The sequence below is a fragment of the Procambarus clarkii genome, chromosome 4 (genome assembly GCF_040958095.1).
Source record: "Procambarus clarkii isolate CNS0578487 chromosome 4, FALCON_Pclarkii_2.0, whole genome shotgun sequence".
Lineage (NCBI taxonomy): Eukaryota > Metazoa > Arthropoda > Malacostraca > Decapoda > Cambaridae > Procambarus > Procambarus clarkii.
Genome location: NC_091153.1, coordinates 6,713,713 through 6,736,027, shown reverse-complemented (window position 1 = coordinate 6,736,027; position 22,315 = coordinate 6,713,713). Strand labels below are relative to the sequence as shown.

The 22,315-nt window shown below is 37.4% G+C and overlaps 1 protein-coding gene across 1 annotated transcript in view; it reads left to right on the top strand.

Moving 5' to 3' along the window:
* Positions 1-3,861: 3,861 nt before the first annotated feature.
* The window catches only part of LOC123748978 (synaptogenesis protein syg-2-like), a 108,794-nt gene continuing 90,340 nt past the window's right edge, over positions 3,862-22,315 (top strand). Inside the window, exon 1 of the mRNA XM_069334863.1 lies at positions 3,862-4,504. Within this exon, the coding sequence (XP_069190964.1) occupies positions 4,348-4,504 (157 nt within the window). The 5' untranslated portion in view covers positions 3,862-4,347. The remainder of the gene's footprint in view (positions 4,505-22,315) is intronic.

The following is a 22,315-nucleotide window of genomic DNA, read 5'->3' as shown; positions in this document are numbered from 1 at the left end:
CTCTCTCTCTCTCTCTCTCTCTCTCTCTCTCTCTCTCTCTCTCTCTCTCTCTCTCTCTCTCTCTCTCTCTCTCTCTCTCTCTCTCTCTCTCTCTCTCTCTCTCTCTCTCTCTCTCTCTCTCCTCTCTCTCTCTCTCTCTCTTCTCTCTCTCTCTCTCTCTCTCTCTCTCTCTCTCTCTCTCTCTCTCTCTCTCTCTCTCTCTCTCTCTCTCTCTCTCTCTCTCTCTCTCTCTCTCTCTCTCTCTCTCTCTCTCTCCCTCTCTCTCGCCCACACATAGATCCTGAGTCAGTACATAATACAACAAATGGAAAGAATGGCGGATACCAAGAGCTGAATCCTGCAAGCACATATTGTCAAACAAGATAGTAAATATACACACACACAACACACGAAGCTCCACTTTTCCCTTCCCCCTCTCACACACACATACACACACATATACCCATAGACCGCTCTAACAAGTGGTCTTACTAGCTAGCTACAATCTCCACTCTACAGACAACAATATCATTCTCATAAAGAAGAAGATTACAAGCATTTACTCGAAGCAAAGAGTAAATAAAGCCCATGCTTGCAATTGGCTCTAAGACTCTTACTAATAGCAAGAGTAGATACGTTGCTCAGAATCTTGAACGTATGAAGCTGCACATTTCAAAGCTTCCTTGCTGAACACGAGTGAAAGCTCTCATGAATCCTCATATCCTCAGCTTCATTTACAGATTCAGTGATATTTGTTGTAAACAAGGCTGGAAATATTACCATCGTATATACACCTCTTCCGTGTAATTAAACCCTCGAGAACAAAGACATTATAATAAACACTGTTTACGTGAGCATTGGTAAACACGCATAAAATTTGCTAAAATAATTATCTCCTCTTTACGACGTCATTTTCGTAATGAGTTTATCGTATCTTATATTTAGGTGACGTTCTTGCTATTCCTCTTTCCGGGATGGGTATTATTTATTTAATTTATTTGGTGTTTAGATAAAATTGTCAATTAAATTTAGTCTATACTTATTTTATCCTGATAGATTTATATATATGTATATATGCGGAAAATCGACAGAGAAATATGAAAGAAAGTGAACGTTTCGGCCTGTTAAAGCCTTTGTCAACACCAGACTAAGGCTTTAACAGGCCGAAACGTTCACTTTATTTTATATTTTTCTGTGCATTTTCCGCATAAAATGATCAGTGTTCTGTGATCGTCAATTGCAACATATGTATATATATATATATATATATATATATATATATATATATATATATATATATATATATATATATATATATATATATATATATATATATATATATATATATAGGAGCCTTGTCTCAGTTCAGTGCCCAGCAGAGAGAGAACCTCGCCTCCTAGGGGGCCGAAACCCGGATGACCCCACACTTCGCCCTGATGGCATCACTATATACCCCTGGAAGAGAGGCAAACAGTTGGTGTGGGACTACACTATTGTGTCTCCACCCTTGCTGACACCTATGTACACTTGTGTGTTGATCAAGCAGATGGGGCGGCCAACCACAGGGAAACAGCAAAATCAGTCAAATATGTTGCCTATATTATAAATACAGGCGATTGGAAGGACAATACACCTTTGTTCCCATAGCGTCTGAGACGTATGGCCCTTGGGGTAAGAGTACCTTGGGATTTATTTGGCCCTTGGGGTAAGAGTACCTTGGGATTTATTTGGCCCTTGGGGTAAGAATACCTTGGGATTTATTACAGTTCAGCACGACATGCAAACATAAAAACTAGGCTCGGAGTGCTTCTAAAGTGCCTGCTGGGGGGTGAGAGAGGATATCTCTCTGAAAGGAAACAGAGGATAACGGTGAGAGAAGAGAATTAAGAGGGCAGAGAAGTTAGAAATGGCATGCCTCATCTATCGAGATTGAATCCCATTATATTTCAATTACACATCATCGACTTGAAAAGGAAATCATCTGCATATATGCTTAAAGATGATGGCAAATTAAAAAAAAATACGAAAATGATTGTCGAAAGACTACAGGCACATCTAAATGTACACCATCAGTAGTCGGACAGATGGTTGCTCATCTTTAACCCTTGCAAATGCAAAGTGATGAGAAGAGGAGAGAGAGAGAGAGAGAGAGAGAGAGAGAGAGAGAGAGAGAGAGAGAGAGAGAGAGAGAGAGAGAGAGAGAGAGAGAGAGAGAGAGAGAGAGAGAAGGACCTCAGACAATACATGCTGAAAGGGAGGCCGCTCCCGGAAGCAATGAAAGAGAAGGATCTCCGGAGCACATGTAGCAGGAAACCTATGCCGAGAGGAACCCATTCAGGAAACCTGTCACCAGGGGAACCCATTCAGGAAACCTGTCACCAGGGGAACCATTTAAGGAAACCTGTCACCAGGGGAACCATTTAAGGAAACCTGTCACCAGGGGAACCATTTAAGGAAAGCTATCACCAGGGGAACCATTTAAGGAAAGCTATCACCAGGGGAACCATTTAAGGAAAGCTATCACCAGGGGAACCATTTAAGGAAAGCTATCACCAGGGGAACCCATTCAGGAAACCTGTCACCAGGGGAACCATTTAAGGAAAGCTATCACCAGGGGAACCCATTCAGGAAACCTGCCACCAGGGGAACCCATTCAGGAAACCTGCCACCAGGGGAACCCATTTAGCAAATAACGACTGCAACATACTCCAAAGCATAAAGTCTCGGTCTGCCTTCAGTACCCTAATCAAAGAGACCTTTTGAACGTCAAATACAACCTACGTAAGACTATTTCTTGAGCATGCAGCGCCAGAATTATTACATACACATAAATAAATAAGGAAAATGCAGAAGGCTTATACAATAGACCGCCTATTTTAATCTACCCAAACTAATTTAAACAAATTTCTAACCTACCCTTGGTATAGTCAAGCGATCCCACTTCTATTCTGTTAAATAATAATTGGTTCAATTAGCGAACAACCCGATATCCAAACCAGTATTTACCCAGGGCATTCCCGAGAGTCAACGCCCAAAAAAGGACAAAATAAATATATATATTGAGGACACACACCACCAGTGACATGCTCAGCGATATCACACTCAAACACACTGGAGGAATGGTTAATCAGGGAGGATTACCTTCATAATATAACATAATATAGCGAAATATTCACCCGGGCTCCTTATTAAGGCCACTCAATAGCTCGGTCGATAGAGCTTTGACCACGCCGGGGTTCGCAGTTCGAGTCTCTCAGAGTCCAAGTCAATAGAATAATATAAAATATTATACTGTAATATATTATAAAGTAATATAAAATATTATATTATATAATATTATATTATATTATATTATATTATTTTATATTATATTATTAAGGAAATATTATATTATACATCAACAATGGCCAGTGTGTAAGGGAGCCTTGAACCAGGGCCCAGAATCTCCCCAACACCAGCGATAACTGACCAGCCACAAAATTCCACCATCGACCTGGGGGCCAGTTGATGGACGGGTGACCGAGCAGTAACTTTACTCATTACTCCGTAGACAAATTATTCCACCAACCCTTTTAGCGTAGTATGGCAGGAGTCAGGGGGGGGGTGGTTGAAGATGCTTAATACACCTCACTGTAGGCAATTTGCCTTGCTTAACTACCCTTGGGCAATGAATGAAGATGATGGTACTTGTGCTCTAACGACCTGGGGGGTCGTTAAGACGAGTATTGCTCCTGTGCAAGAGACAGAAGTTTGGTAAAAGGTGCAAATGAGTCTGGTTATCATCAAGATATCCAACTGGGAGCGGTGCGCATGCGCTTGAGGACACAAGTTGGGTGTGCGGGTGAAGCGAGTCTGGACATTTAGTTTTCGCTGAGGCCTGGAACGGGTCGGATGCACGCCCGCTCCAGCTCTGTGCTTCCAAGTCGGGCCTTCAAGGGCCGCGTCGACCAGCGAGTGTTCCAACGCCCCGTTTTAAACCACCGTAAAATAATACCCAAAAGCCGGAAATTGACTTAATATATTTTTTTACGTATCTATAAGCATGTCCCCTTCGATTTAGCAGATGTCATTGTGGTTGTGAGCGTGATTGGGTGATTAGCGTCTGTAATGAGTTGTGGCAACAAAGTTGGTTAAAAAAAATTATAAAATGCTATAGAAAACTGATTGAATATGCTTCAATCAAAGGAAAAACTCCATAGAGTCATTCAGTCACATAGTATAAGTTCTACATATGTATAAAAATATATATATATCACTCATTTAAGCTCCTATTTAGTGTAGAAAAGGGAGAAGAAAAGAAAACTATCTATACAGAGTGGCAGAAAAGGCTCTTTACGCCATTTCTATAAAAGTTAAGTGTCTCTGAAGATGGTACACCCTCGCCCCTCTACACATTGGGTTTCCAACGTCATTTTCTCCACCATCATCGTCGCAGCTTTCCTCTCTCGTCTCGCCTCAGCTCAGGATATCTACGGCGACGATGAGGGCGAAGAGGAAGCTGATCCTAATGAAGAATTCAAAAATAGTAAGTAATAGAGCGTTTACATGTTTCCTTGACTTCAACGCGGCTTTGACTTCTCGTTTACAAAACGCAGATGAGGGTTTTTGTGTTAATTATTCTCAGCGATTTGTATTCACGTCCAGAAAGCTGAATTTCAGAGCTAATATATATATATATATATATATATATATATATATATATATATATATATATATATATATATATATATATATTTATATATTAATATATATATATATATATATATATATATATATATATATATATATATATATATATATATATATATATATATATACATGCAGTTATTTATGAACAAAAGCTAGTATTATTATAGTTCAAAATGAACACCATAAGTTCTACTGCATCGTAACAGTTCTATTGTATTGTGACAGTTCTATTGTATTGTGACAGTTCTATTGTATTGTGACAGTTCTATTGTATTGTGACAGTTCTATTGTATTGTGACAGTTCTATTGCATCGTAACAGTTCTATTGTATTGTGACAGTTCTATTGCATCGTAACAGTTCTATTGTATTGTGACAGTTCTATTGTATTGTGACAGTTCTATTGTATTGTGACAGTTCTATTGTATTGTGACAGTTCTATTGTATTGTGACAGTTCTATTGCATCGTATCAGTTCTATTGTATTGTGACAGTTCTATTGTATTGTGACAGTTCTATTGTATTGTGACAGTTCTATTGTATTGTGACAGTTCTGCTGTATTGTAACAGTTTTACTGATAATTCCAGTTCTACTGTTACATAATAGTTCTACTGTATTTTTCAGTAGAATTTTTTTTTATGAAATTTTTTAATTTCATAATTTTACTGCAACCATTTGAAGAGAAAGTGAGGAGTTCAGTACATAGCTGAAGTAGCGTCGTACTTCCTGCTTGCAAAGTCTATTTCCTTAGCTACATATTTTATACACACACACACATCTGAGCACACATATATAGAGATCAATAATGTACAAATGATTAATCGATCTGGAGTCCTTGGCATACAAGCGACCTGTTAGCGCAGTTGGCAGAGCCTGAATTGATAATGAAAGGGGGGAAAAGGGGGGAAGGGGAATCGAACCCCCACACCTCTCATATATCACTTTTGTTTTTATAGTGTGTGTTCTATATTTTCCTGATCGAATAGTGGGCAGCGGAGCGCATAATTAGGCTTACCTGAGTAGCAGGAAAATGTCCACAATGTTGAAAATGGTGAGAATGTTGAGAAAGCTGGAATGGTTTCAATGAAAATGCCTTTAATAATGTTTTTTTTTCCTGGGATTAATGGTAATTGGTTGTTGTGTGGTTCGCAATAAGTTGCAATGATTATAAATGATAGTACTTATTGCAAGTTCTTTTCTATAATGTCATGTTGCTTATTGACCAGACCACACACTAGAAGTTGAAGGGACGACGACGTTTCGGTCCGTCCTGGACCATTCTCAAGTCGATTGTGTGTGGACCATTCTCACAATCGACTTGAGAATGGTCTAGGACGGACCGAAACGTCGTCGTCCCTTCAACTTCTAGTGTGTGGTCTGGTCAACATACTTCAGCCACGTTATTGTGACTCATCGCCTGCTCATGTTGCTTACTTCAGTATTACAAGACGTGAGTTTGGTATAAATAATTTTTATTTTGCGTGTATATTATTATTAATTAATAAGGTGGGTCTTATGGGCCGAAATACCGCTAGGGAGACACACCATTGCTAATAGCCGAGGAACTTTAACAGTTAAACTTAGAAGAATATGCTTGAGGAATGTCTTATCAGATTCTGACAAGAATCGCCTTACAAGATCAAAGTTTATTTACGTCTCGTGGAAAGAAGGAACTTGTTTCCACCGTACAGGATTTGTATATAGCTAAGTGATGACCAATAGACTGTACTAGTGATGACCAATAGACTGTACTAGTGATGACCAATAGACTGTACTAGTGATGACCAATAGACTGTACTAGTGATGACCAATAGACTGTACTAGTGATGACCAATAGACTGTACTAGTGATGACAATAGACTGTACTAGTGATGACCAATAGACTGTATTAGTGATGACCAATAGACTGTACTAGTGATGACAATAGACTGTACTAGTGATGACCAACAAACTGTACTAGTGATAACTAATAGACTGTACTAGTGATGACCAATAGACTGTACTAGTGATGACAATAGTCTGTACTAGTGATGACCAATAGACTGTATTAGTGATGACCAATAGACTGTACTAGTGATGACAATAGACTGTACTAGTGATGACCAATAGACTGTACTAGTGATGACCAACAAACTGTACTAGTGATGACCAATAGACGGTATTAGTGATGACCAATAGACTGTACTAGTGATGACAATAGACTGTACTAGTGATGACCAATAGACTGTATTAGTGATGACCAATAGACTGTACTAGTGATGACAATAGACTGTACTAGTGATGACCAATAGACTCTATTAGTGATGACCAATAGACTGTACTAGTGATGACAATAGACTGTACTAGTGATGACCAATAGACTGTATTAGTGATGACCAATAGACTGTACTAGTGATGACAATAGACTGTACTAGTGATGACCAATAGACTGCACTAGTGATGACCAATAGACTGTACTAGTGATGACCAATAGACTGTACTAGTGATGACCAATAGACTGTATTAGTGATGACCAATAGACTGTACTAGTGATGACCAATAGACTGTACTAGTGATGACCAATAGACTGTACTAGTGATGACCAATAGACTGCACTAGTGATGACCAATAGACTGTACTAGTGATGACCAATAGACTGTACTACCTATCCAAACGTAGTGATCTGTGTCTACAAGAAAGTGAAGTCTGGCTCTTTAGCCTTTGCCTAATAGCCCTGTACTTGATGCGTTTCAGTTTAAGTATTATGATGTTACAATTCTATGTCGAATTGGGCCTTATAGTGGTGGATGGAGGTGGCTTCCAAAGCCTCCTCTTTTAGAGCAATTCTACTGGTTAACTACTCCCTATAGGTACTTCGAGTTCTGAAGTTCCTTCATCTCATTTGCTTTTCCAGTTTCCACCTGTATCTTTTTGTCCTGAAAGACTATTCTCGTCTATTCTCCTCAATATCTTGCATGTTGTGATCATGTTTCCTCGGTTCCTTATATCCTCTACAGTGGTGAGATTTAGTTACATAATCTTATCTTCGAACTTAACTCATCTTGTTGCAAACTTGTGTTTTTTTTTTAATTTTGGGTTTATGCTTCAGAAGGTGAAGAGCCCCAATGTAGGTGATGCATATTCCAGTATTTGTCTAACATATGTTGTTTAGGTTGCCCTGAGCGTGTCCTAATTTAGGTTTCTAAACGATGTTCTTATGTTTGTCAGTGTTCCATATGCTGCCGATGTTATCCTGTTTATGTGTGTCTCCAGTGTTGATGCTGGTGTTATATCCACTCCCAATGTGTGTGTGTGTGTGTGTGTGTGTGTGTGTGTGTGTGTGTGTGTGTGTGTGTGTGTGAGTGAGTGACACAAATATAATTCGGAAAACTGAATGCTGACTGAAATATTTACTCTGTTTACAATTATCTCTCTCTCTCTCTGTCTCTCTCTCTCTCTCTCTCTCTCTCTCTCTCTCTCTCTCTCTCTCTCTCTCTCTCTCTCTCTCTCTCTCTCTCTCTCTCTCTCTCTCTCTCTCTCTCTTTCTCACCCACACACACAAAACACAGACCATATTGTATAATTTCCTCCTGAACGAGACTCTATGTTATTAGGGCTGATTAACGAGCACTCGCAAGAAACTGTCAGGAAAATGGGTTCTCGGATAATTTACTTCCAAATGAGAAGCAAATTTGAAATAAATGTCCGATTTCACCAGAGAATAACAGATGCTAAATTTAATTTTATGAATTATTACTTGAGTTTTATATTAAATCTTCCTGTTGTGAAAAATTTAAATATATTATTTAAGATTTGTTTTTTACTTTTTTGTATCAGTAAAAAATACTGTAGTATTTTTTCACTTGTGGTATTGAGTATGATCTGTTGTATTGTATACAATCTGTGTATGAGTTGTAGTATCATCTATTATCTCTGGTACTGTGTATGATTTCTGGTATCTTGAATGAGCTGTGGTACTGTGTATGATTTCTGGTACCGTGAATGATCTGTGGTACCGTGAATGATCTGTAGTACCACGTATGATCTATTGTACTGCGTATGATGTGTAGTACTGTATAATATTTGTAATACCTTGCATGATGTATGGGTTTTGTGAATAAGCTCTAGTACCTTGCTTAATCTGTATTAAGCAAAAATAGGGAGGAAATACAGGAATATAATTACTCGCATTATTATCATACTCGTCTTCGTAATAAATGTCTTGTTATATTATTATTTTATAATAATAATAATAATTATTATTATTATTTATATTACTATTTTTATTTTCTTGTTTTTACTCTTATTTACCAGTAATATATATATATATATATATATATATATATATATATATATATATATATATATATATATATATATATATATATATATATATATGACAAGATAAGTAGAATGACCAAATTAATACATATTAGATACGACGGTGAAAACGACACATGTTTAATTATGCATGTGTGTTTGCCCTTGGTGCTCTAGCTTAGATACGGTGAGGGGAAGTATGGTGAGGGTACGGTGAAAGGGGTGGGTGCAGACGGTACCGTGAAGTACAGTTTATGGACGGTACGACGAAGGGGAGGCTGGAGACGGTACGGTGATGAGGAGGTTGCTGACGTTACGGTGAAGATGATGTTAAGGGTACAGTAAGGTGACAGTATTTTGAAGTTGAAGTTATTGAGGATACGGTGAAGTAAAGGACGTAAAGGGAACGGTGAATTGGATGGTGTCAAGAATACGGTGAGGTGCAGACTGAAGAAGTTACGGTGAAATTGTAGTTGTAGAGGGTACTGTAAGGTAAAGGTTGTATAAGATGTGATGAAGTGGTTGCTGTAAAGACTATTGAGGTTATGGTGAAGATTATAAACTCTACAGTGAAGTGAAGTTTGTAGAGGATACGGTGTAGTGGAGACTGTAGATCGTTGACTGTGCAGGTCATGATAAATCAATATGGTTGCAAAAAAAAATAATAATTGGAGAAACATTACAAAAAAATATAGACACACCTGTTATCAGCAATATAGACACACCTGCTATCAGCAATATAGACACACCTGCTATCAGCAATATACCTAATGAACACAGAAACAAATGACTGTTCTTGCAAATGTTTATAACAAATATATTATTCAAATTTTAGGCTCTAAATTATTAATTATATTTTTTGACGAACGTGGTAACATTAAAACCATATAGCATTCACATTATTTTTGTATTGATGTAAATATAGATATATTTCACTTTTTTTTAGCCAATCAGACTTTTGTAGCCAAGGTTCATTATTTGTTTCTATATGTCTTTCTATATCTATATGTGTTTCTAATTTGTTTCTATATGTCTTAGAATATTTGTGATTTCTTCTAAATCAGTAAATATAATTGACAGTTCTAGATCAGTAATTATTATTGACAGTTCTAGATCAGTAATTATAACTGCCCGTTCTAGATTAGCCATTATAATTGGCTAGATACTGTTATATTATTATGCTGCTGCCTATTGGCGTATCAATAGAAAAGGACTAGTAGTAAAAGGAATATTTTCAACCTTATGTAGTAAAATAGGTTACCAGTAGGTTTAGTATAGCAGGTTGTTAGTGGGCCTACTATTTAGGCTGGCGGTAAGCTTAGTCTAGGAAATAAGATATCATTCGTCACAAACTTTCCACTTGAAAGTCTAAGTCATCGTTAGTTGGTTTGTCCTTTATTTTTTTCCGTCTCTGCAAATGTTTCTAACTTTAATTTTCTGTGTGTTTGCATCGCTACTGTCTCTGTTTATGTGTGAGTGCCTGTGTTTCTGTCTGATTGTCTACATGTCAAAGGCCTATCTGAGTGGCTACGTGTCAAATCTCTATATGACTGCCTGCATGTCTACGTGCCTATCTGAGTGCCTGCATGTCTACGTGCCTATCTGACTGCCTGCGTGTCAAATGTCTATCTGACTGTCTGCTAGTCTACCTGCCTGTCTGATTGCCTTCATTTCTGCCTGTCAATCCACTACTGTTTATCTGTCTGTCTGCTTCTGTATGTCTATGGCTGTCTACCTGACCACATACGCAGTCACAATAAATCTTAATCCACCTTCACACAAAATTATTAATCACCTGTGTCCTCCATATTTACAAAACTCTTCAGTTTTTCACGCGTGCATATCTTAGATATAGTTACTAATCGTCAGTTTCAATGCCCCTTCAACCCCAAGCTAAATTTACAGGGGCACATTTCATACGGTTCAAATAAAACTTGCGGTGGAATTGCAGTGCAAGGATGGAGTGTAACTAGTAATTATTGACTGTAACCTTCAGGATCAAGTCATTTGCTAGATTGCTGGTTGAAGTTGATGTGAATTAGTCCTTCAATTTCTACTTTGATGGGGTTAATAAGCGTCAAGTTGAATATATATGCAGGCTGTTTTGGTAACATATGTGTCCACACACATATGTTTTTTTTCAGGTGTTTATGACATATTTTGGTAGGCGTATAATTTTGTCGTAGATTGTGATATGATGTGGTATATATTTTAATATAATTTGACAAAAAAAAATGTAATGAATGGATAGATATCCTGTGATATATTTTATATCCTATTTACGTTAAAAGCTTGTGATTAATATGCATATTCTATATTCTACTTTTTTATATATTTTCTTTAATTATTTAATTAAATTATAATTTAAATTAATTTAATTTATTTTAATTTAAATTATATTAAATTTAATAATTTAATTAAAAATATAATATGGTCACGCTTTATTTGGTCTCAAAGGCAATGCTATATGTTTGAGAATAGGCCTACTTTTGAAATTTGCGTATCTTGTATTACTTTTTAATATTCATTTTGGTTTTACGAAATATTGTCTGAAAGAAACACGACCTAACAAGAATATATAATCTTATAATTTGGGACGATGTATAAAACGATTTTATAGGCCTAATGTCATTTTCGGAATTACCTTTTTCTTGCCTGTATATGTAATGAGAAGAGAATTAAAACTTGATTTTAAAACAACTATATAATCTACCTTAAAAACAATTATAAAATCTACCTTGAAAAAACTATAATATCTACCTTGAAAACAACTATAAAATCTACCTTGAAAACAACTATAAAATCTACCTTGAAAAAAACTATAAAATCTATCTTGAAAACAAATATAAAACCTACCTTGAAAAAACTATAAAATCTACCTTGAAAACTATCAAATCTACCTTTGAAAAAGCTATAAAATCGACTTCGAAAGTGACAGTAAGATATGTATAGGAACCAACATTAGTGTCCCTTTTGGAATCAAAAGTAACATCTCTTTTTTTTTGGAATAGCAATATTTGTTTTCGAATTAATAGCAACATTTTTTTTTTAATTAATAGCAGCATTTGTTTTGGAATTAATAACAGGATGTGTTTTGTAAGTAATAGCAGCATGTGTTTGAAAATCAATAGCAGGACTTGTATTAAATATAACATCAACACCTGCTTCAGAATTAATAGTAAAATCGGTTTCAGAACTATTAAAAGCATCTGTTATGTATTTTATCGCAGCATCACTTTTGTAATAAATGCTAATATCTGTTTTGGAATCAATAACCGCAGCTGTTTATTTTAATTAATATAATTATCTGTTATGGAATTAATAGCAACATCTGTTCTGAAGTGAATATCAACATCTGTTCTGAAGTGAATATCAACATCTGTTCTGAAGTGAATATCAACATCTGTTCTGGATTCGTTAGTAAAATATGAAATCAATAACTTGTGTTTCGTAATAAATTTCATTTTTTTTTTTGGGGGGGGGGGAATTAAAAACAGTAACTATTGTGTAATCAACAGTATCTTTTTGTTGGGATATAAATGACTGTTTTGTAAACAATAGCTGCATCTGCTTTAGAATCAGTGTTACAAGCATGAAGAATAAGTGTATCAAGCATGAAGAATGCAGTACCAACAGTATATCAAGCATGAAGAATACAGTATCCACAGTGTATCAAGCATGAAAAATACAGTACCCACAGTGTATCAAGCATGAAGAATACAGTATCCACAGTGTATCAAGCATGAAGAATGCAGTACCAACAGTATATCAAGCATGAAGAATACAGTACCCACAGTGTATCAAGCATGAAAAATACAGTACCCACAGTGTATCAAGCATGAAGAATACAGTATCCACAGTGTATCAAGCATGAAGAATACAGTACCCACAGTGTATCAAGCATAAAGAATACAGTATCCACAGTGTATCAAGCATGAAAAATACAGTACCCACAGTGTATCAAGCATGAAGAATACAGTACCCACAGTGTATCAAGCATGAAGAAATACAGTACCCACAGTGTATCAAAGCATGTATCCACAGTGTATCAAGCATGAAAAATACAGTACCCACAGTGTATCAAGCATGAAGAATACAGTATCCACAGTGTATCAAGCATGAAAAATACAGTATCCACAGTGTATCAAGCATGAGGAATACAGTACCCACAGTGTATCAAGCATGAAGAATACAGTACCAACAGTGTATCAAGCATGAAAAATACAGTACCCACAGTGTATCAAGCATAAAGAATACAGTATCCACAGTGTATCAAGCATGAAAAATACAGTACCCACAGTGTATCAAGCATGAAGAATACAGTATCCACAGTGTATCAAGCATGAAGAATACAGTACCCACAGTGTATCAAGCATGAGGAATACAGTACCCACAGTGTATCAAGCATAAAGAATACAGTACCCACAGTGTCACAAATCAAAATTACCAATAAAATAGGCATTAGCCCCAGAGATAGAACCCATTAGAGTAAATAATTAATACCTCTAGCCAATGGGGTATATCGGCATTATATAAATATAATGTGAGAGCTTTGAGGCTCAGCTTTATCCAGAGGTACTCAGGAATTAAGTGTGAGTAGCCTGTGAGTTATGAGGCAGTCAGGTGTGTGAGGTGCTCAGGAGGTTGGGTGAAGGTGTGGAGTGATCAGGTGTGTGACGAGGTGGCTTGTGGAGTTGTAAACGACACTGTGATTGGCCAGAGATGGTGATGTGGAGTGCTCTAGGAGTGTTGGTGTTGGAGTGGACCGGGTGTGGACCGGGTGTGGACCGGGTGTGGACCGGGTGTGAACCGGGTGTGGACCGGGTGTGGACCGGGTGTGGATTGGGTGTGTGTTGTTCTTGGGTGAACTGGGTTTCGTTTAAGGGTGAGCTGAGTGTCGTTTAAGGGTGGATCGAATTTGATCCTAAGGTGGACCGGTTGTGATCCAAAGGTGGACCGGTTGTGATCCAAAGGTGGACCGGTTGTGATCCAAAGGTGGACCGGTTGTGATCCAAAGGTGGACCGGTTGTGATCCAAAGGTGGACCGGTTGTGATCCAAAGGTGGACCGGTTGTGATCCAAAGGTGGACCGGTTGTGATCCAAATGTGGACCGAGTGTGTGACCCTTGGCTGGTGTTGCCGGTAATGCTGTGGGACCCAATATGTAAGGAAAATATATATTGTGACATACAAGCCTTGACCTCTACACCTTTGACCTCTCTGACTTCACATTTTAAACCTGATTAGCGCTAAGTTTAGCCCTGTTCATCTCTGTTAGATAAGAGCTCTTATAGCCTAAATGTTATTACCAAATAAAGTCTACTATCACCTACATTCTACAATACCGGAGGCGTTAGAAGAGACAAGGAAAAAGGGATGTTCTTGGAAATTTAAAGTAGAAAAACACAGCTGAAAAGAATCCCTGGATAAGAGGATAAGTACCAACTAAAACTCAGCAATTATTATTTCATTTCATGTACCTGAACCATGTAATTCAATAACGGGATAAAGCTCATAGACGTATCACACCTAAACATTAAATAAGACCAAAGAAGCAGGACAAAAAGGAAAATAGATTTGATCATAGCTAGATGACTTGAGGCATCTGAGTGAACGTCAAATATCCAGAAGGAACACTTTAGTGGAGACCAAGAAGTGGAAGACCCGAGATATTGGGAAGAGAGTCAAGGAGAGGTATGCAGGTGCCTCGACGCTCCCCCCTGAGAGTTATGAGAGGTAAAAATGCCAGGGTTTAGATATAGTGGAGTTTGTTGAAGGTCTTAGTTGAGGTCACTTTAAGCTTAATATTGACTCGCTGGAAGTGGAGGCAATTTTGTTGATATTTTATTTATTTATAATGTCGTTTACTCTATTTGGGTCAGTGTTAATATCATTATTTATGTTACTAATATTATTGATGGTATTAGTGACATTTTTATTATTATATTAATTACAATTATCAAGAATGTCTTCTTGTTAATACTTTTTGCTTGTACATCAAATGTAAGCTAAGTTGCTTTGGTTATTGCAAGGTAGAACTTAAACCATTAGCAGTGAAGACACACCTGAAATTTATTGAATGACATTATGTAATAGATATCCATTCACCTACACGATGATGAAGTGTGTTTTCGATGCAAATTCATTTCCAAACATGAGTGGAATAATTATGCATTTGTCAAATGTTACAAACGTTGAAATGTTTTTTTTTCTTGCAAAGGGATCTTAGATCGGAAAGTCAAATGTAGCAGTGAATATTTGATGGCATATTCTTGAGGGAGGAAGTAGCTGAGAGGTAGATATGTATTTAATAGGAGCTGCCTCGTATGGGCCAATAGGCCCTCTGCAGTTCTTATTCCTACTACTATCCCCTCTACTACATTTTACTTTGCTCCTCACCGCACTTGCCTATTTATTACCTGCATCTACTTCCTCATCACAATCGACTTGAGAATGGTCCAGGACGGACCGAAACGTCGTCGTCCCTTCACCTTCTAGTGTGTAGTCTGGTTAACGTATATTGTAGATCTTGTAGAATGCAACACTGACAAGTCACATTCGAGCTGTGGTGTTGTTATAACTAAAACAAATTATAAATTGCAGAAAAAACAAAGTTCAACTTATAATTTGTCAAACTTTAGTTATGTTATCTCTTTGTAGCCCCTTGTTTCCTACATAGAAAAATTCAATAATTTGTTATTATTTTTTATTATTAAAAAAATCATGTATTAGTTTGAAGAAATAAACACTCACGTACGTTACATAGAACTAACAAACACACAATCTACCTATTATAATTTCAGTTTAGGAGCATACTAAACAAATTATAATAGAGACATATATACCCGTCTATGTCTGCCTGCTTCCCTCCAGGAGACCTGTCTCAAACTCACAACAGATCTCTTTCCCTGTCCATGGAGGACAGAAGAAAATGTATATATACTGGTTAGCATTGTAAATGTCTAGCCACGTCTGTGGTAGAAAATAATAATAAAAAAGTCACAACTATAACCTTCAAGAATGTATATGTTCCACTACTCACAGTCGTTAATATAAATCGTAATTTCCGTTGTCTAAGAGGTCTCGCGGCCATAGGAATCACAATCCTTCTTTCCGACTAGTAAGTCTTATTCTGTACTTTATGCCTCAATAAGTAGAAATTTCACAATACTATGAAAAGCAGCGAATCGAAATTATCCCTGTTTATTAGCCTTTGCTGCGGTAGGGTTAGGTGGGTGGCTTGGGTTCATGGTTTATTTGTTTGGTTAACACTTTGTAATTTGTACGTTGTGGCAGATCATAAGGGTTGTCAGACAAGAGGGTTAACTCTTTATCTTCTCAAAGCTTACCTGATCGATGACATTGTGCAGAGTTTATTAAAACAATGTAATTCAGTCCTCAGAGCTCCCTCATGGTTGCAGGCCCAACTGAAAATATTCAGAGTTGATATCCACTCAGACTAATCCACTATCTATCCACTGAGATATCCACTAAGACTGGTTGGAACAGCTATATATATACTCTTGGACCACAGTGTTGGGCAGAGTACCTTCACTTCGTCCTTATATGTCTTCTCTCTGTCCTCATATCCATTTCCAATGCTATATTGTCATATAGGCTTAGCACCTTCTTCTTAAAATTTATCTTACTGTGTAAAGCTGTGTCTTTATTGCTGATAATATTTGCTTTAGTTTATTAATATTTTTATTTTGTCTTTCTTGTTACTGATCTATACTAAAAAAAAATATATTTTTTAAGGTTATAGCTTCGTTTTGTTATTATGAATAATAACCTGTTGTTATTTTTCTTTTCTTGCAAGGTTACTGATGGGACATTTTAATCCTCTTTATTTCTGCTGTTTTAAATATATTTTTATTGGTAATATTATTATTTTCAGAAGTAATGCACAAAAAAGTAATAATAAACATTTATGCAATAGCTGCAGTGCATTGTATCTCATTTTTACACACACACACACACACACACACACACACACACACACACACACACACACACACACACACACACACACACACACACACACATACACACACACACACACACACACACACACACACACACACACACACACACACACACACACACAGTAGATAAAGACAGGCTATTTAACACAAGGGGCGCATGCACTAGGGGACACAGGTGGAAACTGAGTGCCCAAATAAGCCACAGAGATATTAGAAAGAGTGAGGCCTGAGACTTGTTTAGTGTCAGAGTGGTTGACAAATGGAATGCATTAGGCAGTGATGTGGTGGAGGCTAACTCCATACACAGTTTCAAATGTAGATATGATAGAGCCCAGTAGGCTCAGGAATCTGTACACCAGTTGATTGACAGTTGAGAGGCGGGACCAAAGAGCCAGAGCTCAACCTCCGCAAGCACAACTAGGTCAATACACACACACACACAGGTGCAGGTAATAACTGAGTATATTCAGAACTCATGGGAGATGACAGAATCCACGAAAGGTAAATATCTCTGTAGAAGATACGACGCACCAGACAGAGGCTGCGCAGTCACAATGCGTACACAATGAACGCCATCCCAGAGATGATTGCAAATTGATTTTAATGCCAAAGGAGGAATAAATGGAAGACTAAATTTTATTTGGAGATCAAACATAGTACAGGAAAGCCTTCGTTGTTCTGGCGATATGTATGTGAACGACAGAAGATCGTTTGGCCTAAGAACGTTCACTGTTTCGGGAAAAAAGATGGTGAGGGACTGTCAGTCACTGGAGTTCGACTTGAAGAGCATATTGAGTTCGAAGCGTGTGAAGAGCATATGAAGTTCGAAGCATATGAAGTTCGAAGCATATGAAGTTCGAAGCATATGAAGTTCGAAGCATATGAAGTTCGAAGCATATGAAGAGCATATGGAGTTCGAAGCATATGAAGAGCATATGAAGTTCGACTTGAAGAGCATTCCTCGATATGGAGGGATGTAACTGGCCTCTATTACACGCCATTGTGTTTCTTTTGAAGTGAAAACATGCATAAGCGGATGACCTGGAATGAACGAATGATGAACAAAAATACAAGAGTACTCAATGAATATTCATTTAGTACTCTTGAGTTTTTTAATAATTTCTCATTTGCTGCTTAGAAATATGTATTACTCCCTATGGACAAATGACAGTGAAGATGTTCACCTTGAACAAAATCAATCCGAATGAGCGATTTGTTTTTGTTTAGAGTGAACTCGGTGTGTAGAGTGGAGGAAAGTTTCTTGAAAAAGACTTCGCTATTCAGATTACTTCTTTGAATTATATCTTGTGAAGTGACGAATACCAATCACGTTTCAGTTAAGGTTAATGTATGTGTGTGTGTGTGTGTGTGTGTGTGTGTGTGTGTGTGTGTGTGTGTGTGTGTGTGTGTCTGTGTCTGTGTGTGTGTGTATTCACCTATCTGTACTCACCTATTTGTACTTGCGGGGGTTGAGCTTTGGCTCTTTGGTCCCGCCTCTCAACTGTCGATCAACTGGTGTACAGATTCCTGAGCCTACTGGGCTCTATCGTATCTACATTTGAAACTGTGTATGGAGTCAGCCTCCACTACATCACTGCCTAATGCATTCCACCTGTTAACTACTCTGACACAGAAAAAAGTTCTTTCTAACGTCCCTGTGGCTCATGTGGGTAAATGTGTATGTGTGTGTGTGTGTGTGTGTGTGTGTGTGTGTGTGTGTGTGTGTGTGTGTGTGTGTGTGTGTGTGTGTGTGTGTGTGTGTGTGTGAAACAATTATGTAGTAGATATGACAAAAAAAACAAAGGTCTTGGGTCAATTCAATATACAACCGGTGGTTAGAAATGCGGAGCCCAAGAGCTAACAGCTCGATCCTGCAGGTAAAAATAGTAAACACACACACACACACACACACACACAGGCTTCGCGGCTGAGTGGACAGCGCTCTGGACTCCTAGTCTTAAGGGCCCGGGTTCGATCCCCGGCCGAGGCAGAAACAAAAGTACTGAGTTTCTTTCAATCTGATGCATCCATTCACTTAGCAGTAAATAGGTACCTGGGAGTCAGACAGCTGCTACGGGCAGCTTCCTGGGGATGTGTGTGCGTGTGTTAGAGAGAAATATATGTAGTAGCCAAAATAAAGGAAAAATAAATTTGTTAGAAAGGCTGGGTCCAAGAGCTAATATTTTGATTCTGCAGGCACACACACACACACACACACACACACACACACAAGCAGAGAAGGAAGTGGACTTATCGCATTGTTAGCATTCAAAGAATGCCACTTTTACCAGAAATGAGCGAAAGGATTTTTTGTCGTGGCAATACTGGCCTCCTGCACGATGCCCAGACTTGAACAATCGTCCCAAAAATTCCATTAAGAAAGGCCCTTTGTTAGACACGCGAGGCCTTACGACGCTGTCATTTGCCTTGTTCCAGGGACATTACCGTGACAACCACAGCATTGTAAATGGCTGTGTGAGGGTCGAGGAAACGTTGTCCGCAATGTAAAAGCATTTACAAATTTACAAAGAATACTGCATGAGATGTAACTGTGTGGGGGGAGGATGAGAGGATATATATATATATATATATATATATATATATATATATATATATATATATATATATATATATATATATATATATATATATATATATATATATAAAAGTATAAGTATAATTTCTCCAGCTGGAAATGTTTCTGAACAATTTCCAAATCAAATAATTACATATACTGGGAGCGTCGACAGACATACGACAGGAAATGTTAAATAGTTCAGTAACTTAGAATGACGAGGTGCATCATATCTTGCTTTGTTGGCGGGAACACGGCCGATGTATTTAAATATGCCACAGAATTTTACTGCAATTTATCAAACATAACATTTAAATTATCGCTATCATCAAAATGCTCACATGAGAATAATGTTTATATATTTTTATGTATCTCATATTATATATTATATATATATATATATATAATATATATATATATATATATATATATATATATATATATATATATAATATATATATATATATATATATATATATATATATATATATATATATATATATATATATATGTCGTACCTAGTAGCCAGAACTCACTTCTCAGCCTACTATGCAAGGCCCGATTTGCCTAATAAGCCTAGTTTTCATGAATTAATGTTTTTTCGACAACCTAACCTACCTAACCTAACCTAACCTAACGTTTTTGGCTACCTAACCTAACCTAACCTAGAAAGATAGGTTAGGTTAGGTTAGGTAGGGTTGGTTAGGTTCGGTCATATATCTACGTTAATTTTAACTCCAATAAAAAAAAATTGACCTCATACATAATGAAATGGGTAGCTTTATCATTTCATAAGAAAAAAATTAGAGAAAATATATTAATTTAGTAAAACTTGGCTTATTAGGCAAATCGGGCCTTGCATATATATATATCCCATCCCTTCTCACACAAGCATTTGCTCTGTCATCTCTATCCTTGCCCCACACACGCTATCCCTCAGTTAAAGTATCCTAAAAGCTGCACCCAGAATGCCAATCTCTCATCTGAACATATTTTTAGAAAATATATGTATCAATTCACAATAATTTAAATATATGGTAAAGTCTACGGACTCTACGTTCCATATTTCACATACTTTGTGAAAGTGAAATATTTTTTATATCTTTTTTTAGTATGACTTGTAAGATGGCTATAGTAAGATTATGCCTAAGATGCTTAAGAACGTCTTCTGCTCTGTTGAAGCTTCGTTGAAATCTTATTTTGTTTGTAACTGTGCACTGTGTTAGATAATGTTCTAGTGGTCTGTTACTCCACAGTGCTGACATTTCCTCTCATCAAAGTATTATTGAGGCTACAGAGCTCTGTGCCAACCCGACCCCCACTATGTCACTCCCGATATATTTTGTCTTATAGATATTCATGTTATATGGCTTTGTAATTTGTATTAAAGCACATTCAATGATATTTCTATTAAAAATTATTTTGCAGTTTGTGACTGAAGAAGACCTCTCCCAGTCAATTATAAGGTGAGATTTTTCAGACAAATATATAAATAGAGCGATAGACGTTTGACAAACGCCCAATACTCACAGAGTCAATTGTCTTACTGACTTCTGCAGTTTTATTTGATGCTAATGGCACTGTTTTTTAAAAGACTAGTTCTTCACATATGAAGGTATAAAAATACACCTTTCTTTTCCTGTCTATGTATAGCCCAGACCAACAAAGGGAGGTATACTACCTCCCTTGTATTCCTCCCTTTGGAGGTATACTACCTTCCCAACATGTGACTTGAGCAATCCATTACCCACTCTAGCTGCATAGAGAGATGGATGGCTTTTACTAACAGCTGGAGCCAACTTGTAGTAATATGACGGTAAATCACATATGCTGTTTGTGTTCTGTCTACTGTGATATTTGCCGTCTCACGCCTCTCTCATCTCTCACCTCTTCTCTCTCATCTCTCTCATCTCTCTCTCTCTTCTCGTCTCTTCGTTATAGTTCCTCAACTCTTCACTTCCACGTTCGCGCTTCTTGGTTCTGTCTCTTTTCTTTAGTTGCTCTTCTCTCGTGTCTCCATCTACATCATCTCTGCACTCCGCCTCATTTTTTGTTTTTCATGCTTTAGGGACATTTAGAGAGTCGAGTCCTGCGAACAGGGGTCACTCTTGCTTGGTCAACGCCTCCTCTTAATCCCCCCTCCTGGTCATAACTAAATCAAAAAGTCTATGTATGATATTTCCCCTTTTTAAAAATTAGACACTCCCAGCCAAATAAAATGGCTTGAAAGGCTGAAATGTCAAAAAAATATATATTTTCTCTCCATTTGCATTTTCTATAACATTTTCTTTCACGACATACATTTTTTTCTTTGACACTATTTTTTTCTTTGACACTATTTTTTTCTAATCGACATTTCCCGGCATTAAGCAAGCAGTGATTTCTAAAGAAAAGTGTTTTTAGGTTTTCTCTATTAACAAAAAGATCGCAGGTGTACAAAAGTGCCTCCTGGCGTGTGTTAGTATCGGGCATAAAAGTACAAATCTTTGGAGACCTTTTATGTTTTTTTTAGAATTGCGTAGCACATGTACACGAAAAGCTGCAACTTCGTGATTTGTAAGAATATAGCGTTCGTCTGGCGCTATATTTGCAGACTCACGCATGCAATCTTTTCTGCAACCTTGCATGATTTTCCAGCTCTCTCCTGATTCACTCTTTTGCCTGCTGCTGTTGCCTCGCACTAAAGCTGTGAGTTGACAAGCTGATCAACTAACGAATCGAATCTGGGCCATTTCGAGTCGGTAAATCGTGGAAATTGACTCTGACAACTCGACCCCGAGCGAAGACAGTA